This window comes from Hoplias malabaricus, chromosome 6 (genome assembly GCF_029633855.1).
Source record: "Hoplias malabaricus isolate fHopMal1 chromosome 6, fHopMal1.hap1, whole genome shotgun sequence".
In the NCBI taxonomy this organism is placed as follows: domain Eukaryota; kingdom Metazoa; phylum Chordata; class Actinopteri; order Characiformes; family Erythrinidae; genus Hoplias; species Hoplias malabaricus.
The window spans coordinates 30808322-30826795 of record NC_089805.1 but is presented as its reverse complement, the minus strand read 5'-3'; the positions used below and the strand labels follow the sequence as shown (position 1 = coordinate 30826795).

At 39.6% G+C, this 18474-nt stretch overlaps 1 protein-coding gene across 3 annotated transcripts in view; it reads right to left on the bottom strand.

Annotated features, from left to right (window-relative positions):
* The window catches only part of csmd3b (CUB and Sushi multiple domains 3b), a 484418-nt gene that overhangs the window by 248913 nt on the left and 217031 nt on the right, over nucleotides 1-18474 (bottom strand). For 2 of the 3 annotated variants that reach the window (XM_066675838.1, XM_066675839.1), the window contains exon 5: nucleotides 16749-16812. In XM_066675838.1, the coding sequence (XP_066531935.1) occupies nucleotides 16749-16812 (64 nt within the window). Of the gene's footprint in view, nucleotides 1-16748; nucleotides 16957-18474 lie in introns of all 3 variants that reach the window. The other variant, XM_066675840.1, reaches the window with a different exon arrangement.

Below are 18474 nucleotides of genomic sequence, written 5' to 3'. Positions count from 1 at the left end.
TAGAACATTAAAGGACATATAAAATACAGCTCAAATAAGAGAAGAAAAATAAAACAAAATAAAACACTACTTCAAACAATAAACTGCCAAAACTGTAAAGCTAAGCTTTGAAAAGAACAACATTAGCTCACATATTAAAAGCAGATCTGAAAAGGTGAGTTTTGAGGAGTCAGGAGCCAGGTCAGTGCAGTCTCGGATGAGCTTGGGCAGGGAGTTCCAAAAGAAGGGCACAGCTATGGAAAAAGTATAGTGTTCTTCTGTGAAATGTACAGCAGAATGTACAGATAAGAAGAACATTCTTTTGTTCTCAAGATTAGATTAGGATTTGGACTCATTTCTCTGTGCCAGACTTTCAGAGGCAGGGTAGGGCACCCTTGCATAAAATGTGGGGGGTCTGTTTGTAATCACTCGCAGCTGAAGGAAATTGTTGAGCATGTCTAAACATCTGACTAAGTGATATGACCAAGCAATTGCTAGACTCAACATCTGCTCTGCAATCAAAACAAAATCACAGAACTGTATTCTTGGAGACCCCAAGCTACAGATGACACACGGTCTGTCACAACTGGGATTCACATTTCCACAATAAGGACATCATTTTTATTTATTTATGCATTTGGTTATGATGTGGTACCACATTAGCAGTCATTTTTAGTCATTAAATTCTCTTCCTACTTTCTCAGATAATTCACTGCACTGCTACTTTTAACTGAATGTGTTGTTATTATTCTGAGGGGTTAGTGAGGGCTCTATCAACTTTTACAGTTTGTATTAGACAACAGTTAACTCTGAAAATTCACACCATCTCTTTTGCAGAGGGAAAATCACTAATTAAACATGTAAATTAGTCAAACTTTTGGACGACTTGGATGCATTGTTTTGATTTTGTCCCAAAACAGTAATATAGACACTGTGCATTGCGTGCTTGTGCCCCTGACTATGGCAATTCCCATCAACTAATTGGTGGTGATGATGTGGATGAATCTGGATAATCCTTGCAGCCCCATATCTATGACAGGGACCAAAAAAAGTTTCATTAAAGGCTCCGTTTATTTTCAAAGAGTTATTTTATGAATAGTAATGTCTGTAATTAACGTAGCTAAAGCTGTTTCAACATTTTAAAGCAGAAACTAAGAATCTCTGCAAGCCAGAAGAGATCTGCGATATTTCTCCAACTTGGCACAAAAGGCACAGATCACGTGATGCAGCATCAAGGCACAGAAGTGTTATAATGACTACCGTGTTTTCTTTTGGGTCATTGTAGATGTGAAGCACCTTGCGGCACTGGCTTCTACTTATCCATCACTGACTCACTCACACATACTCAGAAAGTGCTTCATAAAGAGCTGTGTCCTTGTTTTCATATACATACACAAACACTACACTTCCCTGCAAAGGCAAAGAAAAGTCACCGTGCCAACAATTATGCAACATTGTCATCATCCAGCCAAACATGTTGCAGGAATTATAAGCTTACACGTGCACAGCAAGTGCGTTACATTCATTGCAACATTCGGGGGTTGCCTCAAACAGTGCACAGCATCCAAATGTATAATGTGAAGTCAGCCAGTCTGTGCCATTCACACATGCAATTCTTTCTATTAAAATCGTTAACATCGCCTTTAATTGAACATAATCCTTGTGTGCAGAGAAGGACAACACATTTGACATAACATCACAACACTGTCATCGTAGGTGCTCTTTGTCTCTGTCAGGCAGCATGAGTACTCACACCTCTGTATACACGCAAAACTAATCTAATTTGGAAAATTACAAATTGGTCTATTCATGAGGAAATGTTCAGATATTGCAAAGAACAATTCAACACAAGAACAACAACAACCCCTAAGCTAGTTTGCTCCTCCAGAAAACCTGCAAAGCACCAGAAGGAGTAGGAGATACAAAAAAATAGCACCATGGAGCCTACATACTGTACAAGGCTTCCAGCTAATTGTCCCTGGGTTTGTTACAAACCGAGATAATAAGTCCTACAAACAGGCCTAGGCCGTAAAGCCCCTCGGGGGGTGGGCGGTACAGAATGGGTAGGATCTTGAGCCGAATTAGTGCGATCCCACCTGACTGCAGCCTGGGGTGATGGGGGGTGCTTGGCACGGGTCCCTCTGCAGGCCTTGTCCTGTAGGACAGAGGCGCTGGAGAAGACTGCTGCTCCTGCCAGCCCTTGCCATCCAGCCTCCTTATCTCTTTCCTGGCAAAGCTGACAGCCTCTGGTCGCCTGCCACCTCCACTTTAGGCAGGCAGCCTCCGGAGCTGCCTGATGGCTGCATGGCTGCAGATAAATGCCCCTGCACTGGTCATCCTGGCCCACTGAATGTCACAACTTTCAGGACTTTGCAATATCCTGCACACCAAAAGCACTTTAGGACAGGACACGCTGTAATGGATTTGAGCCTCAACGATTTTTGCCCACTTTCAAAAATTTTTTACATTACTATATTGGCTGTGTGAATACATGTGTGGAAAAAAAAAGACTTACCGGAACACAAGAAACGAGAGCAAGAAAAGTGCATGGTAAGCTTTCTTCAGTTTAGCAAGTGTTATTGAAGTGGGCTGAATAATAGGTTTAGGTTTATGTATTTGGGCCCAAAAATGTACTGACATTACCCATTTAACTATTGGCAAAGAAAATCTTTAACAAAAGACTATTTGTTTTAGAGAAAAATACCTTCAATGCAATATCACACTGACAGTCAATTCTGTGGGGAAAGTCTAGGCAAGAATTCAAACTACACTAAGGCTGCCGTCAAGTTCAGTGGTGGAAAGTCTAAGACCGTTTACCTTACAGTGCTGTCAGTGAGCTTGTATTCATGGAGATGATCAAGAACTCAGAAGAGTTCAAAGGATATCTGAAATGAAACCCTGTTGAAATTTAGAAAGAATACTTCTTAAACAATAAACAGAAACATTTCAGCATGCATTATATATGATAGGATATATACTTTGTCAAAATTAAGTGTTAGAAAAGTCTGCTAAAAATTAAACAGTACTTGGTTTTGCACTTGGTTTCCAGACCCAGTTTAAGTGCATTAAATATGGATATATGGATAATGAAGGAAAAGTAAATGAAGATGGGGTTTGGCTCAGGTAGCCCAAATATGATATCTATTTTTATATTACACACATTTGTAAGCAGAATTAGCCACTGGACATACACTCTTAAACGTTGCCAGAGTTTCAAGAGTGATGACACATAAGAACCATTTTTGGTTCCTCAATTAGGGTCCACACCAGGGCCCGCTCTAGAGGGGGGCAGGGGTGGGCATTGCCCTCCCAAAATTACTCATTGTCCATCCAAACTTAAAGCCAGCTCAGCCAACCAAATAACCAATTTTTTTTCCTTTGCTTATTTCTGATTGGCACTTTGAGTCATATAAAACTGACAGTCTGTCTTGTGCAGCTCAGCAGAGCAGACAGGTTCTGTCACTGTGAATAGGAGAGGTAGTGATCTAAAAAGGGCGATTAGACTTTAAGCCCAAATCCTTATGGAAGAGTTGGCTTATTTTTTATTAGTGATATGTTTGCTTGATATCTCTTTTAATATCATTTTGGCTTCTAGTGTCAGCTACTCTGTTACATTGCACTGTAATTGAAGTGTTTTCAATTTTTTTTAATTTATGCATATTCTTTAGACATTTAATAAACTTAACAATAAAAAAAAAAACATATCACATGTAACCCCAGTTCAATTAAGCACCCTGTTTCTGAGCCTGTCTCTAAAGCTCATGTAACGTTAAACTTTATCCCTCCCTCTATCCTTCCCTCCCACTGTGTGCTGTCTCAGGAGCTCGTGACGTGTTTCTGATATTATTAGGATCCTTTCTGTTTAGAAAGCTGTTAAAGCTTAGGTGAGTTTAGACATTGCTAGTTAAATAAATTGTTATGTGGAAATGTTAATGTTGAAAGACATTCAAAATGCTTACAAGCAAGTGAAAGGGAGTGAGAAAAAAAAGAGCATTAGTGGTATATGAAGTATATGCAGTATATATATTGATAAAATATCTGGTTCAGTTGTTAGCTTGTTGCTAGCAACCTTAAGTGTCTGCACGGATTAGCATTGTGGCTAACAGTTCTAATAAACAAATTTAAGGCTTAAAAACTGCCATGTATGGATTCATTGTTTATTTTGAGTTGAATGTGCTAGAAGTACAGCATTTCCTGACATTCCTGACAGACAGATTTTCCTGCACAGTTTGTCTGCATGTGTAGAGAAGACTTGAACCAACTTTCTGATACACATACACGAGTAAGACCATTAAAAAACATGGCCAAAGTAAAAGAAACTGGGGAATGTTTCTATTGCAGTTGTTTATGCATATTGTTTTTGTTGCTTGTTCTGATTCAACCGACTAGAATTTAACTTAATCTGGACACATTTGTCGGCCACATACAAAGGAGTCTGTGAAATGAGACAGCATAATCGCACTGCTGGGATGTAATCAAACTATAAATGTGTCCTTCGAAGTATGCTGTCCCTGAATTGACCTGGCATCCCTGCTCAAATCAAACCCAGACTTGCTCACCAATTAGGATTTTCTGCCCCCTCAACCAAAGCAGTCTAGAACTGGGCCTGGTCCACACTAGGGGTCCCTGAAGAATTCCAAAATTTGTCATTTTTAATACAGCTTAATTGTAACAAACCGTAAACAGGCTTATAATACTGTCACATAAATATTTTAGGAAGGTAAGCTGACTACCTTAAGCACAGCAGGAAGCTGTTCTGAAACCTTATTTGTGTGTACAGTACAACTGAGTGTACAGTTATTGTAAAGTATGACGTTTGTGTTCACGCGTTTAATTAATTTGCGTGCGCACGTGTGTGTGGACTAACTCTTACATCCATACAGCTCAAGGTCACAGCACAGGCACTTCCTGCTCGGGATGCTGCTTCCATCCTGGTGCAGTAGATTTCCCAGAAGTGCGCGTCGAGGAGTGTGCCAGCAAAATTGATTGAAACGTGGAATGCATAACATTACTTTAAGTAGATGTTCAATTTATTTCACACTTTTGTTGTTTAAGCCTCTGCAAAGGAAATACCGAAAATCACAAATTATGCAGCTTACCATTGAGTTTTCAATCAGTGGGACTCTTTATAGGATATTTATGATGGATTAAAATGCTAATTATCATCTTTATATCAGGCTAATAAGAGGATTAAACAAGGACCATCCTGAGCCAATTTCCTATCAGACACATTTATGAGGATCTCCTAGAGGAAACTGTACTGTAAATTACCCCGGTACCTTAAATCAACATTTCATTCCCACTGTGTCCTAGGGGTCGCCATTCTTGGTGATGAACCACGCTTTTGGAGCCAGGAAGAGGCAGTTTTCTGAGCAGCTTTTGGGGTTTACATGAAGGGTTTCCAATTTGCTGCAGGTTTTATTAGAAACCTCTGTTAATGGAAATGTCCCTGGGTGGGCAACACGCCAAGCGTTTCCAAGTACTTCTCAAGGACCATGATAACAGTTATCAAGACACACAAGACAGTCTGTGTTTTAATGCCTAGTCATGAATACAACATTTAAAGAATAAAAGCATGGTGTAACACGACTAAAAGTGCAGTTTCAGTAAATAATAGTTATGTTAATAAGTGAAAAGCAAATGTGTTCTGTTAAAAATAACAGCACTACAATAATTGACTGGAGCTAAATGAAGGATTGTTCCTGATTTTTGCACAGCACTTTCAATTCTAGACTGAGATGTCCTTTATCTCTGTCCAGCAAAAAAAAAAAAAAAAAAAAAAAAAAAAAACTGACTTCCTTTTCTATCTTCAGTGCTACCAGCATGCATGACAAAAACGCTGCTCAAAAAGATAATTAGAAGTTGACAATTAAAGACCACCTTTTAAGTCCTAACTACTAGCTGTCTGTGCAAGCTGAGAGTGAGGCAGCTTTCCTGCGATAGATGTCAGCCTTCCTCATGATCAAGGGATTTAAAGGCCACACATAATTATGCTCCCCTCTGACTCCATCACAGCACGCTGGTCACTGGAGGGATCTTCTACTGCTTGTGAGGTCCAGAAACACACACACACTGCTAAAAACCTGAAATTAGTTTCACTTTGAAAACTCCTCAGACTCTATTTAGCAAGCATGATGCTTAGCTGTTATTATATTCCGAACGAGTAACGTCTGACGCTGTCTCAGTTGAATAACTCACCTAGGAGTAACTGTGTTCATTCTTTACCCTAAATCTTACTTGAGATTAAGATTTTAAATCACAAAATTCATAGACACATTCCATCACAACTGCAGTCAAGTACTATAAATTGGTTGATTACCAGAGAGCTTTTAAAGTAGTGAATTTACTAATACATTCATAATGCCGAAAGTCAAAAACGAATGCCAGCAAGGGAAAGTGTATGACTGAGCCAAGAGAGAGTCAGAGTCAACAAAGTTTCAGAGATATCCTTGACATAGCACAAACTTACAAGCTCTTTAAATCACATGTGAGCTAGCATCCATTGACCCTACTAATAATGACAAGCACAGCGATTTTCTGAGAATGATGAGGTGGATGAGCAATGATCTAGTTAAACAGAGAATGAGAGATTGGAATACAGAGGCACCAAAAACGCTGCTTCAGCTATTAATTAACTCTTAGAGGGGAAAAAAAAACCTTATAGTATTTTTAAGATTTGCAAGTGGCTTTATGGATTTTTTGAAGGGGGGGGGGCATACATTAATAAAATGTGCATTTCCATTTACCTCAGGTTTAGCTGATCAGCAGAGGCATGTTTGGCAAATTCTGCTTCTTTAGTTGACTCCTGGAGCAACAAATTAATGTTGCTTAACATGCTATAAGTGAACCTCAAACCAAATCTGTTTGTAAGTACTCAAAACTCAATAAACAATCTGGAGGCATCCTCAAATTTGTGAGGAATTCAGCACAAGACCCTAAACATTTTATTTTTTTATTTAATTATTTGATTGATTAGATCTTTAAAACCATTTTAATAGCATAGAGTAAAACAATTCATTATATTTCCAGCTGAATGCAGTAGGTGTGGGTTGAGAAGTGGCAGAAACCCTTTACTACAGGAGTTACTGTAAAACGTCTACAGGTAATATATATTGATATATCTTTTACAAACTTCATCCCTTTGTTTTTGTCCATCCATCCATCCATTATCTGTAACCGTTATCCAGTTCAGGGTCACGGTGGGTCCAGAGTCTACCTGGAATCCTTGGGCGCAAGGCAGGAATATACCCTGGAGGGGGCGCCAGTCCTTCACTGTACAACACATACACTCACACCTACGGACACTTTTGAGTCGCCAATCCACCTACCAACGTGTGTTTTTGGACTGTGGGAGGAAACCGGAGCATCCGGAGGAAACCCACGCGGACACGGGGAGAACACACCAACTCCTCACAGACAGTCACCCAGAGTGGGACTCGAACCCACAACCTCCAGGCCCCTGGAGTTGTGTGACTGCGACACTACCTGCTGCTGCTGATTTTTTTCCCTCCCAATAATTTGACTTGTATTAGTATTACAAGTCTGCTGTTTATCCTTACCCCATAACTCTCAGTGAGAGCAATGTGAAAATAGTGAATTTAATATACACTGGAGATTTGGGAGACATTGTCTGGAAGAAACACCAGCCTTATCATAAATGACAAGCCCTATACAGGGTTTCCCGCAGTGCTTTACAGTTAGGGCGGCCATCTTGACAACATCATCCACCACCCTCCCCCCACCCCCACAATTAGTTTTGTGCAATTCGTTCAGTTTCTTATCAAGGCTTCCAATGTGTTTGCACGTGGCTTTAGCTATGTCCAGTGATCCGTGATTAATCAATCCAATGTAGAAACACTCAATAATAAGGGATCCTTTTCAACATTCCAAAGTACTTTCCGTGACTGGTTTAATGCATTATTCCTCAGTTTTCAGTCACAAACACGCGTTCTGAAGAATAATACAATTTTTAAGGCGAGCTGTGTGTCATCTGAGATTCCCAATTGATGTGTGTACACGAGGTCAGAGCATGTGCAGTCCATGCTTGTAAACAATATATAATTGAATAATTGATTTGAATTTGCACTCCATTCCTGAACTCACTCAATGAGTCGACTCTACACTCAACTATCGTAAGTTCATAATTCCCAAAATATCAGTGAATTTTTATAACACCGAAAGAAGACACAGTTCGTTTCTTGAGCAACAGGAGCGCGCATGGGGCGGTTACAAAGTTGTTGCCCTGTTGTCAACCACCCCCCGGTCACAAACAAGAACATTATATATATAATTTTTTTGCAGAGCTAACAGTCTTGAAGACCCTCTTTCAGGTAGCTGCATGAATTATCTCTTTCTAGAAAGCAGGCACTTTGTTAAACTCCCTCTATGTCTCAAATGACTGAGACATCGGTTTTGACTTGGCAGTGTGTGCTTTGGCTGGTTCAGCTGATAAAACTTCAGGGAAATGATACAGAACTGATGCGCATTTGTGCGTGGCCATCCGCTGAGGCATCACACATCAGTGACGCTTTAGTGGAGGTCACTCTGGCTGTGGCAGTGAGAAGCACATTGTATTTCCCATCACGCCACAGCGGGGCTGCGGTGGACCTGAGGCACATCTGAGGCCTCGCTGAAGCTCTGACAGGCTGATGGATTGGGAAGTGTTCGTACCACGCGTCCGTGTGCTGTTCGCCACAAGCTAGCAGCGTCGAACCTCCATGGAGCCCAGAACTAGGTGACAGATCAGGACAAGGGTCTGCCATCACACTTACAGGCATCAGCACTAGCTTAGCACCACTGATCTCACTGCCACAGAGAGGGTGACGAGAGGAAGAGTAAACCTGTTACTGAAACTTCTCCCAAGCTCATTCTTCAGTAGCTAAAGTTAGCAAAGGCCATCAATGGCCAGTACATCTTTTCAGCTCATGATTATCCTCATGTTCAGCTCTCAAACATTTGTCAGCTTCTCCTTACTCATTAAAATTAATACTCGTTAGTTTCTATGCCTTTAAAAGAGATATATTCATACATTTAGATACATTTATTGAAGAGAAACTCTTATGTACACCCTGCTACTCTTTAGACTAAGTCAAAGTTTCGTTAAGAATGGACCAAAAGGGGCAGTTTCATAGAATCAATTCTTCCTATGTTAACATTAAAACATTTTGTTTTACTTTTCCTGAAATGTTACATTTGTGACACATTGCTCTGACAGCAATGTCCTTTATTGTGTCTGACTCAGTCAGAGGAATGCATAGGTCTGGCTGTGGGACTATAACTCTGGGTCTTTATAAAGCATTATGAGAAGAGTTTTGAGCAACTACAATTTCCCCACCAGGACAAGTATTGGTGCAGGAGGTAGTGTCGCAGTCACACAGCTCCAGGGACCTGGAGGTTGTGGGTTCGATTCCCGCTCCGGGTGACTGTCTGTGAGGAGTTTGTGTGTTCTCCCTGTGTCTGCGTGGTTTCCTCCGGGTGCTCCGGTTTCCTCCCACAGTCCAAAAACACATGTTGGTAGGTGGATTGGCGACTCAAAAGTGTCCGTAGGTGTGTGTGAGTGTGTCTGTGTTGCCCTGTGAAGGACTGGCGCCCCCTCCAGGGTGTATTCCCGCCTTGTGCCCAATGATTCCAGGTAGGCTCTGGATCCACCGCGACCCTGAACTGGATAAGCGGTTACAGATAATGAATATATGAATCAGTTGTTGTAACCGATGTTTGATGTTTTAAGGATCCAATATGATCAAGGAGAAAATCTGGAAACAAACTTGTTCTTCATACCATCTCAACTACTATTAACTTTCATTCATTCATTCATTATCTGTAAGCGCTTATCCAGTTCAGGGTCGCGGTGGGTCCAGAGCCTACCTGGAATCATTGGGCGCAAGGCGGGAATACACCCTGGAGGGGGTGCCAATCCTTCACAGGGCTATTAACTTTCAATTTTCATGAATTTATGTTTTTGTATTTATTGTAATTACATATTTTAAACAAGCAACATGCTTATTGAAAAGATAAATTATTTTAAATTATAATCATCATCATCATCTTAGGTGCCTAAGACTCCATTCAAACCTGGCATTAATGTGTGTCTCTAGTGATCTGATCATAAATGACTGCCAAAAAATGCATAGCCATGGATCTTATCCACAACAGGTCGGTGTGGCCGCAGGTTTCATTCTAATTAAGCAGGAGCACACCTGATTCTCCTTGTCTGAGCCACTAGTCTCCTTCTCTAAACAGTTATACAGGGTGTGCTCTGGTTTGGTTGGAATGAAAACCTGCAGCCACACCAGCCCTTTGTGGATAAGATTGGTGACCCCTGCACATGGCTGTTCACACCTGCCTTTTAAATGGGTCTCCTGTGACCACTTGGAAACGTATTTCTCACATTTCATATTTGGAGAAGAGGCATGGCGGAGTCTGAGCTATAGTGGGTGAGACAATTAACTCACATGAGAAAATGTATTTTTCTATAGAAACATAAATCCCTGGACATTCTGAATGGTCTGCTCTTCAAATATGCACATGTTGATATATATATATATATATATATATATATATATATATATAATTTTTTTTTGTTTTAGGTAATTGTGAGATCGTTTATTGGAATGCAGCTGTGATAGGAGGAAACTGATCATGTGACCCGCTTCTTAACCACAGAGGTGTTTCAATTGTTTGATTGAAATGTTTTAAAAGTTTTTGTAACAGTTTATCTCTACTTTGTATATTAGTTGAATATATGTTATTCTCTATAGGTTATCCAGCTGAGATTAACCCTGAAGTTGCCCCTGGAATCAGTAAAAGGCTTAAAAAAGGCAAATCCCTTGGGTTTCTTGTGATTACCTGCATGAATGATTAGGGTCATTGTTTGGTCATGCAGCACTTACGCTTGAGTCAGACATGTGTTTGTTTCAAGTTAAAGCAGTAGTTGAATGAAAAACCTTGGATTACTTGACAATCACTGTGAGTGAAATAATTAAGGGGCCTGAGCACAAACTATGTTGGCCAACCCATAATCTCACACACAGTTTGAAACTGTTTATTCATGCAGTGCTTATTGACGCTGCTAATGCATTGAGATGCTTTGGTGTTTATACTACAAGAATAATGCCGTCATTTGTTACTGACCATTTCTAAATGTGGTTTGAGTCCTCGACATGTATGGTACCCTGCTCACACCTATACGTTATGCTTGCCTCTTATGATCAGATGACCCAGGACACCTGTTAATGTCAATTGTGAATGAGGCTTATAGGTTTTGCACAGTACTGTACACAGATTACCTTTACACAGAGTAAGTTTGTTATGTACATTTATGTCGGTGTAAAGAGCAAACAATTTATTAACACCATTCCACCGCTGCTGAGCGTTTGTCCTAAAACACAGGCCATGAAGCTAAAAAAAGGTCATCAGCGGATGTGTCTTTGTCTCTGATGCCTTCCCAAGAAGCAGTGACAATAACTCATGACTTTGCAGTGTTAAAGCTTTAATTTCAGAGTGTTAATTTCAACTCATTGTCTGTTAATACACAATAATTAAACAGATGCCTTGAATGAAGTGATGACTCAGAGAATGTGCATTTCAAACTTTTCAAAACCTCTGCTTTGAGTGCAAGAGTCCTAAAGGAATTGTCACGTTCAAGATAGTCTTGTTTGTTTCTCCCATCATTAATTTCCCATTCCTTTGGTTATCTTTTGGCTTTTTCCATCTTCACTGAACTCTTTCTACACAGCTGCCTCATCAACTCTGTCAATAAGGATTTCAATAAGAGCTCGCAACAGCATTCTCATCTTCTGTAGCTCCATCTCCTATATCATTTTCCATAATGTAGGCAATTTAAAAATTATTATTTTTCAAATTTCACGAGTCCTAGGTATCAGCTGAATGGTGCAATTCTGAACATTACTTTTAACACATTCCTCATCTGTAGAAGATATAAAAACTGCCATTGAGTACCCCATTAAAAAAGATTGGGTGCTCCAAATACTGCATTGTATATAGTCCCACAATATCCTGGCATTTGTATGTATACTAGTATATTACAAAAATATTGCCATTTTACCATCACACAGCAACTGTCAAAATAATTATGCCTCTGTTCTGCAGTATCTTACGGAATAGTACTTGCATTTTCTTTCTTGTAAGTAAATAAAATTGGCAACATTCAGCTATAAAGTGCAAATACTGCAAATACTACATGAAAATGTATTTTTGGTATTTGAATGTGTAGCTGTAACCTTGCAAACACTATGACTGGCAGATTGGAAGAAAAAAAAATGTGAGTCTACTGCATATGTTACATTTTTCAATTATATCAGGCCACACTAATCATGCCCTATTTACAACTGCATTAATACACAATTAGCATTTAATAGGACCACGAAATTAGATAATAAGTTCCTGCATAATTTACCATTAAAAGTGTGAACTTGGTTGACCTAGCCTTGCTATTTTGTTCCTTTATTCAGCTCAAAGTGTAGACAGACATGGGAAGATGTTGAAATTTGGAAGATTTCTGAAAATAAGAAACATGAGTTTTAAAAAAATAAACTCAAACACTGGGCGTCTTCCAGCTGGAACAACAGCAGCACACTATATTATTTCTATGGGAAGCTACTGGCACTATTATTTTCTTGTCATCCTCGTGATTACTTACGGTTTTTCTTCACTCTGATGACATGATGCAAACTGATGCAAAATAAGAGCCTGCGATACAACTAAAGCACAATCTGGACTATTTCACATTTCCAGTGCACCTGTAATCAGGTTGTGAGGCTGCTGTAAGTTTCAAATGCTCCCTCTTCTCCATAAAACAGCGGGGTGCTCACGGGGCGTCCCACCCCCACGCAGAGACACTAATGAGATAGAATTCCTGTTTGGAGGAAAGACTGAGAAACTTACCTGAAGCACAAAAGCACTCTAGTGAATAACCCAACCAGTAAAAAAGCATTAAGACTGCCACAAAGAAAAATAGACCCTTCCCTTTTTAAACCTTTCTGCTGTGCACTGAAGAAGAGCTATTTGATATCTTGATCTCTTTTTTTCGGGACTTCCTTCTGTGTCTGCTACCTGAATAATCTAATTGGGCGCATTCACTTAGAGATGGCAGAGGTCCAGCACAGAGACAGAGATGGAGACAGAGAGAGAGAAAAGAAAGATAGTAAGGTAGAGGCACAGAAAGTGAGAGAGAGAGAGAGAGAGAGAGAGAGAGAGAAACAGTGCTAAAGAGTGAGTTGTAAATATAATGAGAAAGATTCCTTTAGCCTTACTGCTGTCCCCACAAATGTCAGGCAGGCAGGCTTTCCCAGTACAAATTAATTATACACAGAAGAGATTAATACAAGACAAAACTAATGATACAGATGATTAAGTGATGTCAGGCAGGTTCATCTGTGGATCCAGTCTCGGATGGATGAGCACTACAAACACTCTTCATGGCACCAGAACTCTGTGCCTTCGGTGCCGTGTGTAGCAGTAGCCTCAGATGTCCGCTGCTCTTTTATTTATGCAACAATCAGTGAAGGAGAGGGACTGGCTGCTTATTTGCATATCATGCATATTCAAAACAGCTCACTGACGATTAAAAAAAAACAAAACTCTGACATCCTATTGCTATCTGGTATGAGATGATCTCGAATAAATCATTGTGAATAGTGTGTTTACACACCATTGGTGCAAACCTGAAACCCCGGACCTACTTCATCGACAAATGGTCTCAGAACAAGTAAACATTTCCAGCTTTTAACCTGGGTTTTCAACGGGCATATGTGTGCGTGTGTGTGTGTGTGTGGGGGGGGTCTCTCAGATGCAGACACATTTACAGCTGTAATGTGCTTAATGCACAGAGCTGCTAATGTTCATTGATCTAAGGGCCACCGATTCTAAATGAAATGTAATTAAAATATGCCAAGGGTTCAATCCATAATCCACACATGACAGAAAGGGCACTTAATGAATCTACTAGCTAACTCTTCCCCATACTGTGTGTGCGGTGCTCTACTTTGCCATAACTTAATAAAACCCCCAAACCAAAAATGTGCTGTCAGACATCAGACGTCTCAGCCAGTTTTTGATACAGTAATTATCTGTCCTTGTATCTATGGTCACTGGGAAATTGGTGGACATGGACAGAGGAGGGGGTAGATCAATAGACTAATCTGAGCACAATCAATAAGACAGCAAAGATGAAATACTGTTATGATGAGAACATTAGAAAATATTAGGCGATTCCAATACAACTAATGATTACATCCATTATCTACAGCTCAAAACATCAGACTGAGGTGCAACATCAAAGCAACATCAAGAATATACAGAGGATACACAAACGCACACTAACAAAGCCCACTCCTGAAAGTGCTTAAAAGCCTCCGCACTTTCAGTAACCTCTTGTTGCAAGATGAACAGCTGTTCTCAGCCATAACACTTTACAGAACACCTACATAAGCCCAACGGGGCAGACAAAAACATACACAAAACTTACTCCAGGACTCTATAGGCTGCTTTGTAAGTTCTGATGTCAAGTTGTTTTGTATCAACGGGGTTGCTTCTTGAAACTACTTTTGGGTGAACAGAAAAGAAATTTAGAGTAATTTGTAAATTAGCATAACACATTGCAACATTACATTGATTAGGAATCAACTGAGGTTTTATCCTAAAGGGTCCGTATTATGAAAGTATTTTTTTTCCATTTCATTATTCAATACATGTAGAAAAACAGTGCTGAGGGGAGAAGGGGTGAAAAAGGAAAAACGTGTTGTACTGATTTTTTGAGCAAATTATACATTTGTTGGGGGCAGCCATGTCCTAATGGCTAGAAAAGCAGGCTTGGGACGGGAAGATAGCTGGTTTGACCTCCCCGACTGGCCGGGAGCAGGGGGAATTAAGGAACAACTCTATCTCCGCCTTCTATCCATGTCTGAGCTGCCCTTGAGCAAGGCACCCAGGCAGTGGGGATGGCTGCATGACACAATGGGTGTGTGTGTGTTCACTGCCACATATGAGTTAAATGCGAAAGGAAAAGGTTTGTTGTATGATGTACAATGACAACAACATCACTTTTAACAGGTTCGGTTATATACAGGTGCTGGTCATAAAATTAGAATATCATGAAAAAGTTGATTTATTTCAGTAATTCCATTCAAAAAGTGAAACCTGTGTATCATACTCATTCATTACACACTGACTGATATTTCAAGTGTTTATTTTTTTAACAGGATGATTACAACTGACAATGAAAACCCCAAATTCAGTATCTCAGAAAATTAGAATATTACTTATATTTCACAATACAAAAAAAAGGGTTTTTAGAAATGCTGGCTAACTGAAAAGTATAAACATGTACAGCACTCAGTAATTGAATGAAGTGCTTTAAAACTTCCTGGTAGATGGCTGCGTTGACCTTTGACCTCAGAAAACACAGTAGACCAACACCAGCAGATGACATGGCACCCCAAACCATCACTGACTGTGGAAACATTACACTGGACCTGAAGCAACGTGGATTCTGTGCCTCTCCTCTCTTCCTCCAGACTCTGGGACCTTGATTTCCAAAAGAAATGCAAAATTTATTTTCACCAGAGAACATAACTTTGGACCACTCAGCAGCAGTCCAGTCCTTTTTGGAAGTGAGATGCTTCTGACGCTGTCTCTTGTTCAAGAGTGGCTTGACACAAGGAATGCGACAGCTGAAACCCATGTCTTGCATTTGTCTGTGCGGGGTGGTTCTTGAAGCACTGACTCCAGCTGCAGTCCAGTCTTTGTGAATCTCCCCCACTTTTTTGAATGGGTTTTGTTTCACAATCCTCTCCAGGGTGAGGTTATCTCTATTGCTTGTACATTTTTCCAACCAAATATTTCCTTCCCATCACCTCTCTATTAATGTGCTTGGACACAGAGCTCTGTGAACAGCCATCCTCTTTAGCAATGGCCTTTTGTGTCTTGCCCTGCTTGTGTAAGGTGTCAATGGTCTTCTTTTGGACAGTTGTCAAGTCGGAAGTCTTCCCCATGATTATGGTGGTCTACAGAACTAGACTGAGAGATCATTTAAAGGCCTTTTCTGGTGTCTTGAGTTAATTGGCTGATTAGAGTATGGCACCGGGTCTCTTTATTTTTGAACCTTTTCACAATATTCTAATTTTCTGAGATACTGAATTTCGGGTTTTCATTAGTTGTCAGTTATAATCATCAAATTAAAAGAAATAAACAGTTGAAATATATTAGTCTGTGTGTAATGAATGAGTATAATATACAAGTTTCACTTTTTGAATGGAATTACTGAAATAAATCAACTTTTTCATGATATTCTAATTTTATGACCAGCACCTGTATTCTCATCATATGCAAGGAACTATGGAATAAAGGCCCCTATTTGATGTACAAATAGTCAATTGAAACTCACTATACATACTGACATGGCATGCTTGACATCATGTAACTGGAACACATTTATATATAGGTCTGTGTCATGACAGTTATGTAGGCATTGTGTAGATTTGGTAAAACAATCATACAGGTAAAGGGCTACCTTTTTCAATATAACACCACCTTAAGTAAATAAGGTAGGATTTTCTACTGTTTCTCTCAGTCCACATATTGTATGAAGCAAGACACAATACGTCACAATAAATCACGAGCATGAAAAAGCATGACTGAGCCGACAACACACACATATGCACAGGCACACACACGTACAAACACACACACACACACACACACACACACACGTACACGTAACACACAGAAAACGAACAGCTGCTGTGACTCACCATATTGTCGGCGGCTCTGACCCCTCCACTTCCAAGTAGTCATATTTTTCCTCCGTCTGGAAGTCTGTAAAAATGATGGAGATGGTGTCTCCGGGATCAGCAAGTATGGTCCACGTACAGTCCGCACTATTGTAATATTCACTCGGGAAATTGGGACTCGAAATGATGCCACTTGAACCCCTCAGAGTATCACCACATGTGTCCTCAGCTGTCAACCAAACATGAAAAGACTTCTGTTAGGAATCGGCCTTTGTTTGCTACACAAAGTATACATCAGAAAATGACAGCTGAACCTTTCAAATGGGTCGGATCAAGGCCACTTAATATGTATGCCTGATTGGAATACAAAATTTGCCAAAAGTGTTTTAGCTATTCAAAATAGATGCCTGATTAAATTAGCCAGTACATATAGTGTTTAATGAATTAGTTTGGCTGTTATTAGCAATTTAATACTTAAAGGTTTCAATCAAGATTGCACTACATTTAGTAATCCAGCATCTACTGCTGTTCACTGAAACTCCCTTTGACACTACATTTTTACATCATGACCTTTTTCCATGAGTAAGTGACTTTTTCTGGAGTTTCAAAAATATGATTCTCTTTTCTTGGTTTCAATGGGTCGAAACATTATAAGGGTTCGTGTGAATTCTACAAGGTCCCAGCTGCATTTCCCAACAGACTCAGAGCTCTGCTCTTGTCTATTCTGCTCAATGATCTCCAATTCAATTAATTTGTACCAGATTGAAATTGTGAGGGTTTTTTTTTGTTTTTGTTTTTAATTTTTCCTCAGTTTTAGGAAAGAAATTGGTATACATTAGAGTTATGTACAGATAAAGACACATGGACTAGTCTGTGCAAACATGATAAATTATATACATATAATTTATACAAAAACGAGCATCCAGCTATATGTACATACAGACACGGTTCAAAGCCGTGCGTATGTACATAGAGTGCATACATATAAACGCAGAAAGTGTAGAAAGTGATGCTCTGCTGTGGAGAATCACTTTTACAGGGGGGGATCATTCATTCTATCAAGTGCTCAGTTCCGGACAACAGAGAGAAATACATGGAAACATTTAAAAGGGAGACACACTGACAAGTCCAAGGCAGGAGTTGTGTCAATGTGGCACACACATAAGGTACATATACACACTCGGGGAGAAGACTGAGTACCATGCACGTACAGGCATAAATAGAGAAACACACATGCATTCAAAGACAGACAAAGAAACTTCAAAATGTCACTAGTAGAAGACACAATTACATCTCTGACCATAAACAGGCTCATGAATACATTAGCCATAAATTTGTCCCACTTACAAATCAATACAATGTGTGCTGTAATGTATCACTCTCATTGTAGAGGCATACATATGCAGTGTAACAAAGGCATCAAGTAGTGAAATGTACCTATTAAAGTAGCCATCTAACAGAGTAATTACAAATAAGAATTCTTCTAAAATCTGGTAAGTTGAGCCACATTTGAAGCCATTCTCAAATTTATAATTCGATTATATTAATATAATATTATATCATTTGAACACAGAGTTCTGTATTAAGTTACACAAAAAAATAATAATAACTATATTAGCTTTTCCTTCTTTCAATCTAACGCCCTATTACTTTCCCATCTATATTATTCATTACCTATGATTTCAGCCCCAAAAATCACCTGATACTTTTATTCGTTATATACTCTGCTTAATTTATTATGGCTCAC